This window comes from Geotrypetes seraphini, chromosome 3 (genome assembly GCF_902459505.1).
Source record: "Geotrypetes seraphini chromosome 3, aGeoSer1.1, whole genome shotgun sequence".
NCBI classification, from domain to species: Eukaryota; Metazoa; Chordata; class Amphibia; order Gymnophiona; family Dermophiidae; genus Geotrypetes; species Geotrypetes seraphini.
The window spans coordinates 286599264-286610268 of record NC_047086.1 but is presented as its reverse complement, the minus strand read 5'-3'; the positions used below and the strand labels follow the sequence as shown (position 1 = coordinate 286610268).

The window sequence follows — 11005 nt, the reverse complement described above, 5'->3', positions numbered from 1 at the left end:
GGCACTGCTCACCCTTACTATGCCACTGAAACAACCCCATGACTCTTCCTCTCCTCATGGTTTTTGGAATCATTGTTAGACATCTTGGAACCTACGTAAGCTTAACCAACCTTGACAGTTGGAAGATCCCAAATAGTCTGGTTTGGAAACAGATTTAGAACATAAGCAATGTTCTGATTGTTAACAGCTAAATACAGTACCCTATTTCCCTGAAAATAAGACCTATCCCGAAAATAAGCCCTAGCATGATTTTTAAAGATGTTCCTAATATAAGCCCTACCCCCAAAATAAGCCCTAGTTTAGATTCACCCCCAAAGAAACAACCCCCCCCCCGAATGTCCCCGATACTCCCTGACTCCATCCATGCCCAATTCACTGAAAAAATTGGACTCGTTGATTCAGCAACCCCCTCCCCGGGTGAGACCTGACATACCTCCACTCCGAGGCCTTCTAAAGCAGCGGCAGCAGCAGCGCTCTGAACTGGCTGCTTCGCAGCCTTTCCCACCGGGGTCTTCCCTCTGCCTCATCACTGATGACTGTTTTTGGAGACCTCAGAGGTACAGTATGTCAGTCTCAAGGTGGGAAGGTCGGTGGGGTACTGCTGCAGAGGGGGATGGGAGGGAGTGATAGAAAGATGCTGCACAAGGGGATGGGTGAGGGGGAGGAAAGATGCTTCACGTGGGGGGAGGAGAAATGAAAGAGGAAGAATTGGAGTGGAGAAGAGGAAGGGAGATGATTGTACATGAAAAAATATGACATCCCCCCAAAATAAACCCTAATGCATTTTTTGAACCCCAAATTAATATAAGACACTGTCTTATTTTCAGGGAAACACGGTAGTTTTGACATGGCCTATGTGATTTGAAGGTCTCTGGTTAGTATTATCTTCCCTTGTTTTCAGAGAACAGAAAAGATTGGTGAACAATTTTATAAGCTACAAAAGGTAAACAAAATGATTTATAAATTCAATTCCTATAACCATATGGCACAAAAAAAGTTTACAAAATTTGTAAGTCACACTGTATTTTAGCAAAATAAAGCAAAGAGAAAAGGCATAATATTTAGAAAATAATTGGTGAAAGTATCTTGTATATCTGCCCAATAAGATCTTTTGTCCTTTTGCAGGTTTCCTTCACAAGGTTTTCATGCTTGCTTCAGTGTCCCCCAGAAGCTCCATGAGATCCTGCATTAGACTGTGGTCTCGTCCGTGAGTGACCTTCATAATGCTGAATGCCTGAACAACAAAAAGGAACATACACATTTATTATAATCCTTTCACTGAGGAATACAACAGCTATACATTAAAGCTTTCTATACTGATGGCACTGTTCTGTTCAAATGTAAATTGATTACTTTCTATTGGATTAGTATTCTCACTGATCATTTTCTGAGGAGATTCTAGTCACTCTCTATCTAAGATAATAATACCCTTAGCGCACATGTGCACTTCAATTTTTGTGGCTCCGTGCGTCCGTCGCTCTGTGGTTGGCAGAGAAATGTTGTAGAGTGTGGCGTGTGCACGGCACGTGCGCACATTGGGAGCCGACTTCGGGGAGAGAAGGAGGCGGCGGCGGCGACCGAGCTACGGAGCTAGGGGAGGGAAGGCCACAACTACTGCCGCTCCGTGGTCGCACAGCCTTCTCCTCTGCCTCCACTCTCCCCCTCTGGGTGAATTTCCGGGTTGAGGATGAGGCTGGTGGCGCTGCCGCAGAGGGTGGGATGGGCTGGGGGGGGCGGTCAAAGGAAGGGGAGCGGGGCGCAGGCAGGGAACGGGAGAGAGGGAAGGAAAGAGACAGATAAGACAGTGGCCAAGGAGAGAGAGAGAAAGAGATAGAAAGACAGACAGTGGCCAAAGAGAGAGAGACAGAAAGACACACAGGCAGCAGCCAAGGAAAGAGAGAGAGAGAGAAAGAGACAGAAAGGCACATAAACAGCGGCCAAGGAAAGAGAGAGAGAAAAAAACAGAAACATACACAGACAGCAGCCAAGGAGAGAAAGAGATAGAAAGACAGACAGACATACAGACAGCGGCCAAGGAGATAGAGAGACAGACAGCGGCCAACGAGAGAGAAAGAGACAGAAAGATAAACAGACACACAGGGGCCAATGAGAGAGAGAGAGAGAAAGAGACAGAAAGGCACATAAACAGCGGCCAAGGAGAAAGAGAGAGAAAGAGACAGAAACATACACAGACAGCGGCCAAGGAGAGAGAGAGAGAGAAAGAAAGACAGACACACAGCGGCCAATGAGAGAGAGAAAGAGACAGAAAGGCACATAAACAGCGGCCAAGGAGAAAGAGACAGAAAGAGACAGAAACATACACAGACAGCGGCCAAGGAGAGAGAGAGAGAAAGAAAGAGACAGAAAGACAGACACACAGCGGCCAACGAGAGAGAGAAAGAGACAGAAAGGCACATAAACAGCGGCCAAGGAGAAAGAGAGAGAAAAAGACAGAAACATACACAGACAGCAGCCAAGGAGAGAAAGAGAGAAAGAGACAGAAAGATAGACACACAGCGGCCAATGAGAGAGAGAAAGAGACAGAAAGGCACATAAATAGCGGCCAAGGAGAAAGAGAGAGAAAGAGACAGAAACATACACAGAGAGCAGCCAAGGAGAGAGAGAGAGAGAGAAAGAAAGAGACAGAAAGACAGACAGACACACAGCTGCCAACGAGAAAGAGACAGACAGACACACAGACAGCGGTCAAGGAGAGAGACAGACAGACAGCGATCAAGGAGAGAGAGAGAGACAGAAAGACACACAGACACAAAGAAAGACAGACAGCGGCCAAGAAGAGAGGGAGAGACAGAAAGACAGGCAGGCAGAAGCCAAGGAGAGAGAGAGAGAAAGAGACAGAAAGACAGACACATACAGAGAACGACAGAGGGAGACACACAGAAAGACAGCGGCCAAGGAGAGAGGGAGAGACAGAAAGACAGACAGACAGTGGTCAAGAGAGACACAGAAAGAAAGACAGACAGACAGCGGCCAATGAGAGAGAGAGAGAGACAAAGAAAGACAGACAGACAGATCTATTCTAGCACCCGTTAATATAACGGGCTTAAAGACTAGTTTCTACATATAACAAGATAAAAGCTCTATATACTGAATAAAATCATATTTCAGTTTCCTACTCTGTTTTATATAATTTGAGTATGTTTACTCTATAGCACCTATCATCACATATAGGGCTCCTTTTACTAAGGTGCTCTAGTGTTTTTAGCGCACACAGGATATTACCGCACGCTACATGGCTAGAACTAACGCCATCTCAATGCTGGCGTTAAGGTTTAGTGCGTGTGGCAATTCAGTGCACGCTATTCTGCGCGTTAATGCCCTATCGCAGCTTAGTAAAAGGAGCCCATAGTCTGTTTATATGTGTTCCCTAAATAGATGGGACTCTCAAATAGCCAAAACTGTATAGATATCGCTTATTCATTCATACTCTCCACAATTTAAAACAGTATCACCTCTACTCGTGTTAACCTCTATGCAAGGTCTTCAGAAGTGCCAGTCGATAGCCAAGTGTTTTCAAGGGCTAATTTTCAACTTCGTTGGCACTGGCCTCGTCTTAAGGCCTGCATTGTTCTATTTTTATTATTAATATTTTATGAATTTTTTTGTGTGTGATCTGTGCTCATTCAGATAAATAATCTTTTTTAAAAAAAAAATCTTTATTAAATTTTCAAACTACAATTATGTATGCAAATAATTCATGGACATATAATATTACAAGAAAAGCACAATAAACTTACAGATATTGATAAGCAATTATTTTCCCCCACCCTCCCACCTAGTAATCAAGAAAATAAATACCCATAAGAAACTATCTAAAAAAATCCCCGAATCAATTCCAATGCAAACCCCTTCCCCCTCCCACCTTGGATGTGCATGTTTAAAGGTCAGTAAAATAAAGTTAGTTATAATTCCTTACAAAATTTAGCCAATGGCTCCCAAACATCCAGAAATTTCCTGTAACTTCCCTGCTGTATAGCATTCAAACGTTTCCATTTTAAAAGTATAACAAAGAGATTCTCACCAGAAAGTGTAATTTAACCTATCCCAGTTCTTCCAATTCTTTAATATAAGTTGTATGGCAACCCCTGTCATTATAAAGAATCTTGGCTATCGACTGGCACTTCTGAAGACCTTGCATAGAGGTTAACACGAGTAGAGGTGGTACTGTTCCAAACAGATGGGAAGCATTCTCTACAATATCTCTTCAGACCAGAAGTACTTCTTAAACATTAGTTTCACAAAGTCAGGTTAAACATAAAGGGGTCAATATTCAGAGGCAGTCATCTAAACAGAAGTAGTTTCTACCTTTAACATGAGTCTATATTATAGGAAATAACTGGAAACAGCAACAATTCAATCATGCTGCTGTTCAGCAAACCCCAGAGCTTTCGCTGTGATGTGTTGTGATGTGTTCTGCCATTGTGGAAACAGGAAGTTGCAATAGAGGGGGGTGCGACACATCAGAGTGATAGAGAGTGACACGGGGAAAAATTTGTCCCCGTCCCTGCTGGATATATCTCCATCCTCATACCATCCCCACGGATTCTGTCCCTGTCCCTGTCCCATCCCTGCAAGCTCTGTCCTCATCTGCACAAGCCTCAAACACTTTAAAATCATAGGTGTTCGAGGCTTGTGCAGATGAGCTTGCAGAGATAGGGCAAGGGCAGGGGCAGGGAAAGAACTCACAGGGATGGGATGGGGATGGAGATAGATCCCGTAGGGATAGGGACAAATTTGTCTCTGGGTCATTTTAAACTCAAGGGTTCACTGGGCAGCGAATCTCTGTCGCTGCTGGTGACCCCTTTTATGAAGATATGTATTAAGGCAGACCAGGGGGAGGGTTGCAAGAGAGAGGGAGGTGCCAGCCCATGGAAGATGGGTGAGGGGGACTATAGGGAGAAAAATGCCTGATTGCAAGGGGGGGGGGGGGCTGGATCCAGGAGCAGAGAAGAGGGAGGGAGAGTTGGGTGGGAGACAATAGGAGGAAGGGGAGTGGGAAAGATGTTGGACCCAAGAGTAGGGGGAAGAGGGAGGAGGCAGGGAGAGGTGTTTGTCTTTAGGACCTTTTCCCACTCTAATAGAGGTGGTAAGCTTGGAAGATTTGGACTTATTTTTCCATTTTACCATTTTAATAAAAAGTAAATGCTACTGTGTGATGCAGTGGCTAGAGCTACAGCCTCAGCACCCTGAAGTTGTGGGTTCAAATCCCACACTGCTCCTTGTGACCCAGGGCAAGTCACCATTACCCCAGGTAAATTAGATAGTGAGCCCACCGGGACAGATAGGGAAAAATGCTTGAGTAATTGAATGTAAACCACTTAAGCTATAAGTAGTATATTAACACTTAAATAAATAAATAAATATAAAACTATTCCTATAAAAAAAAACCAAAAACTTTCTATCCCCCATTATCGTTCAGTTCAATGCGGGTAACATAGCAAAGAGAATTGTACATACACTGTACAGTGAATTACAATAAATTACAAAACCAGACTTAGGGCTCCTGTTACTAAGCTATGATAGCGTTTTTAGCGTGCTATGCGGCTAGAACTAATGCCAGCTCTATGGTGGCATTAGCATCTAGCACGCGCTAAAACCACTATCGCAGCTTAGTAAAAGGAGCCCTAAGTCATTAATAACAATATCAAATTAATATCAATATCACTAGTCTAAAAACTTCCTAAACAGGTAAGATTTCAAAAGATTTCCAAAATGAAGAGAATGTGTAGAAAGCATTATTAAATAATGTATTTATTTTTAGTATTTATATATCATTTATAGCCCAAGGGGCTCATAATCGAAAGAGAAATATGTCCAAAAACCTAAGTAGGCACTTGGAAGAACATTTCCCAAATACGTCCAAGTGCCGATATTAAAAACGGGTTTTGGACGTATTTCTAAACAACCTAGGCCTTCATAGTGCCGCTGAATGACCAAAGCTAAATGAGGCATTTCGGGAGGAGTGTCGAGGGCGGGAGTGGGCCAGCTTAGACTTAGTCGTACAGCATGTATAACCGAAAGTTATACAGCCCACGATCGATGGAACTTGGACGTTGTGACTTAGACCATGTAAAACACGGTCTAAGTCACAAAAACCCACCTAAACTCACCAGATAAGCACTGAAAACACATAATACAGACCCCCACACACTACCCCAATGATCACCGACACCCCCACCTTTAAAATCACACCTTTAAAATTCAGCCTCCAGACCATCATCACCTGGCCGCCTGGCATAGGAAAGCCTAGTCGTCCAGCACAGAAGTGGCTTAAGTCATCTTGGGGGTGGGTTAGGGACCCATAGAGAGGAGGATCCATTCCCATAAGCCCCTGTAATCACTGCATTGATACTTAAACCCTTTTCTACTGGCATATAAGTGGCTCCTGTACCATAAGGGCTATTGGGGTGGTAGATAAGTGGGTCTAGGGGATTCTGGAGGTGGTTTGGGGGGCTCACCATGACCTATAAGGGAGCTGTAGTAAGGAAAAGCCATGTCACCCTTTTTGTGAAGTTCACATTAGTGCCCTGTAAGGTACCCCACTATTTAGGTGGCATGTCTGGGTATGCAGTCTTTCACTTTGCAGACCCCTCCCATGTCCAACAGGGCTTGTTCTAGGTGTTTTGGACTTGAACAGAAAGTTCGATGAAAATATGGTATAAAGATGGACGATTTAGTGGCTTGGACGATTAGATCGGCAGGACGTATAATTAGATAATTTTCGAAACGAAAAAAATGTTGGACATATTTTTCAAAATTGTGTCTTAAGCTGTTTTTTACTTTGGACAACTTGCGAGATGGACGTAAACGGACTTAGACGTCCCTTTCGATTATGCCCCTCCAAGTGGTTTACATTCAGGTACTCAAGTATTTTTCCCCATTTGGCCCATGGGATCACACTCTATTTAATGTACCGGGGAAATGGGGGATTAAGCGACTTGCCCAGGGTCACAAGGAGAAGCGTAGGATTTGAACTCACAGAGAATGACATGGTGACAAAATTCATCACCGTTCCCGTCCCTGCGGATAACCACGGGAAATAATCCCATGTCATTTTCTAGTGTCTATTTCAACCTCAGTCCTTCTACATCAGCATTTTTCAAAGCAAAGCTTGTGGGTCAGTGGTTGTGGCCATTCATATTCTGATTCTTCCCTCTCTCTTTAAAGAATGACATGAAGATGGTTTCCCACGGTTATCCGCGGGGACGGGAACGGTGATGAATTCACAGTCTCAGGGTGCTGAGGCTGTAGCTCTAACCACACACATCTCAATGAACAGCCTGATATGACAATGTTTGCTCTATATATTTTTTACGTGCACTGCCCTTTACTGAAGGATACAGATGGTGTTCACACATTTATACTGAAATAAAAGAGTTAAAGTGAGAATTAAACACGTGTCCTGTTTTTCACTTTATCTGTTCTAAAAACTAGGCTGCTTCATTTGCTTTTTGATATGTTATGAATGGCCATAATAGCTGGAGCTGTCAAAGAGCTTGGTACCAACTGTTGCTGTCACATCTCTGGAGGTTGGGAGGAGGATCAGTGACCACTGGGAGATTAAGAGGGTGTCATGCCTTAGTTCTTCCAGTGGTCAGCTGGTTACATAGGGAACTTTTTTCTGACAGTCACAGTGGCGTGCAGTGAAGGCTTTCAGGAGATTCAGTGAAACCCCAGCTCTACTGCCCTGCTTTTTTATGATTTTGTTTACTTTTTGCTTGATGCAGTTTGATTTGTTGAGTAGGCAGCCTGCTTAACCAGTCAAACTGCATCAAACAAAAAGTAACTCTGCCCCCCCCCCAAAAAAAAAAAAAAGCTGGGGATTCTCCGACCCCCTTGAAGGCCCTGACAGTATGGATCTGAATTTGATTGGCTGAGCAGAATCTGCATGTTGCCTGCTTGACCAATCAAATTCAGAGCAGTGCCCTCAGGGCCTTTAGGGGGTGGGGCGAATCCCCTGAAGGCCCGGATCGCACGCTACTGTCTGAAACAGGTCTAGGTAAAAATGTACTTCTTTTCTGCCCTGGACTCTTTTTTTCCTTTTCCATTATGACTGAAAAAGATCCAGATTTTAAGCCCACTGAAAACATGCCTCCAACTATGTTACTATGTTATGTAACACATCCCCTTGCAATTTAGATGAACTGCAGAGTTTCAAAAATTGTGACTTGGATGTTTTTGTTAAGAAAATGTCCATCTGCTGCTTTGTGCCAATTTTGAGATGTTTTTCTCTTTTGAAAATGAGCACCATAATAATACAGTAAACCCCCACGAATTCGTGGTTCGCGAATCTCAGACTCAGTAATGAGCGGTATTTTCCGACCACCACTTCCTTGTACTAAAGTCATGGTTGCACCAATAGGAGCTGCTTTGACACGCTATCTAGCATGTCAAAGCAGCTCCTGATTTGTGCAGCCTGACTTTAGTAACAGGAAGAGGCGGTCAGAGCAAACCGTGAGTGATTTTCTACACCCACTGGCGCCACAGCTGCCCTCTCTTGCCTTTTGACAGGAGAAAAACCATAATTGCAGTTTTTTGAAATTCATAGGAGTTCCTAGAATGGAACCCCTGCAAATTTCAGGGGAGTACTGTATAGTAAGAGTTGGCAGATAAACACCAGCATGGTGCATCTAGTCTGCCCAGCAAGGTGGCTAGAGTCATATCTGCCAATCTGGCCAGAACACAGAGGTTCCCTCCTCTAAGCCTTTGTTTAGGACTATACCTGCCACTCTATGCATATTAACATATTATAACCCTCTGTCATTTGTTATGCTTTGATCCCACTCCAATTTTTTGAGACCGTGAACGAGCAAATTGATAGTGGGAAGCCGGTGGACATAATATACTTGGACTTCCAGAAAGCGTTCGACAAAGTTCCACACGAAAGACTTCTAAGGAAACTACAAAGCCATGGCATAGAGGGGGATATACAAAGATGGATAGGCAAATGGCTGGAAAACCGAAAGCAGAGAGTGGGCATAAATGGGAAGTTCTCCGACTGGGAGAAAGTGACTAGTGGTGTACCCCAGGGCTCGGTACTTGGGCCGATCCTTTTTAATATTTATATCAATGACCTAGAGGAAGGAACATCCAGTGAGATCATCAAGTTTGCAGACGATACAAAACTATGCCGGGCGATCAGATCGCAGGAGGATAGAGAGAAACTCCAGAGCGACTTGTCTCGGTTAGAAACATGGGCGGAGAAATGGCAGATGAAGTTCAATGTGGAGAAATGCAAGGTAATGCATTTAGGCAATAAGAATAAGGAATACGAGTATACAATGTCAGGTGCAACTCTGGGGAAGAGTGAACAAGAAAAGGACCTGGGTGTACTGATAGATAGGAACCTGAAGCCGTCGGCACAATGCGCGGCAGCGGCAAAGAAGGCAAATAGAATGTTGGGAATGATAAAGAAAGGAATCTCGAGTAGATCGGAGAAAGTTATAATGCCGCTTTATAGGGCAATGGTCAGACCACACTTGGAATACTGCGTCCAACATTGGTCTCCCTACCTAAAGAAGGATATAAAACTGCTGGAGAGGGTGCAGAGACGAGCAACAAAACTGGTGAAGGGTATGGAGAAACTGGAATACGAGGACAGACTTATAACACTAGGATTGTTCTCCCTTGAGAAAAGGAGAATGCGTGGGGATATGATCGAGACCTTCAAAATACTGAAAGGAATCGACAAAATAGAGCAGAGAAGATTATTTACATTGTCCAATTTGACACGGACTAGAGGACATGAAATGAAGCTAAGGGGGGACAGGTTCAGGACTAATGTCAGGAAGTTCTGCTTCACTCAGAGAGTGGTTGACACCTGGAATGCCCTCCCAGATGAGATTATTGCGGAATCGACCGTCCTAGGCTTCAAGAGCAAACTAGATGCATATCTCCTTAAGAGAGGCATGTAAGGATATGGTGGACTATAAATTACGACAGGTGTACACCTGGCAGGGCCTCCGCGTGTGCGGATCGCCTGACTTGATGGACCGAAGGTCTGATCCGGAGATGGCATTTCTTATGTTCTTATGTTCTTATGTTCCTCTTGCTATATAGGGATCCTCAGTATTTATCTCAGGTCTTTTTGCATTCTGTCACTATTTTTGTCTCAACTACCTTCACCGTTCTTTGGGGTGAAAACATATTTCATGTTATTGCTTTTAAGTTTACCTTCTTCCAGATTGATTTCATGTTCTCTGGTTCTATAGGTCTTTGAAAAAGATTTGTTTGCTCAGGAATACCATTCAAGTATTTACAAACCTGTTTATAATTAGCAAGGTTCAGATTTAATATGCCTAATGCTGCCTCCCTCCCTTCCCCCCCCCCCCCCACAAACAGATTAATCATGGACCACACTAGTGCTTAAGAGGCTGAAAGAACTCCAGCAACATACGTATAAGGTCCTGGAGCATTCTAGAACTTACTTGAACAGAGGTGGGTAGATATCAAATATACTTATGGTTGCTGGTCAGTAGATTAACTGATGGTCTCCCATCTTTACTATATTCATGTGAAGGAAATATTGTGTTATCAGTCCTACCACTACACTGTAAAGGAGTTTTTGTTTTGTGTTTCAATAATAAAACTAGCAGCATTTATAATATGCTTTTTTACCCACTAGATTCAAGGAGAGAAAACGGAAAAAAATGTCCTGGATATTGTGAATAATGAAATATGAGTATTAAACAGCAATTATATAATCCAACCCAATAAAAATCATCTGCCCGATACTCAAAAGCAACATAGTATGTGATATTTGGTAGCACTTTACTGGTTAGTGCCACTAATTGGACATCTCCTAACTGGTTAATTCCCTCCCCCCCCCTTTTAATAAGATGCGACAGAGGTTTTCTAGTGTGGCCCAAAGTGCTAAATAATCTGACGTTCGTAGAATTCCTATGAGCATCAGAGCATTTAAGGCTCTGGGCCACTGTAGAAACCTCTACCGTGGCTTAGTAAAAGAGGACCTAAACTAAGGCTG

The 11005-nt window shown here is 43.5% G+C and overlaps 1 protein-coding gene across 5 annotated transcripts in view; it reads right to left on the bottom strand.

Annotated features, from left to right (window-relative positions):
- Positions 1-412: 412 nt before the first annotated feature.
- SMYD3 (SET and MYND domain containing 3) overlaps positions 413-11005 on the bottom strand; it is an 876287-nt gene continuing 865694 nt past the window's right edge. For all 5 annotated transcript variants that reach the window (XM_033938605.1, XM_033938609.1, XM_033938607.1 and 2 more), the window contains one exon: positions 413-1234. In XM_033938605.1, coding sequence (XP_033794496.1) covers positions 1133-1234 — 102 coding nt within the window. In that variant the 3' untranslated portion in view covers positions 413-1132. The remainder of the gene's footprint in view (positions 1235-11005) is intronic.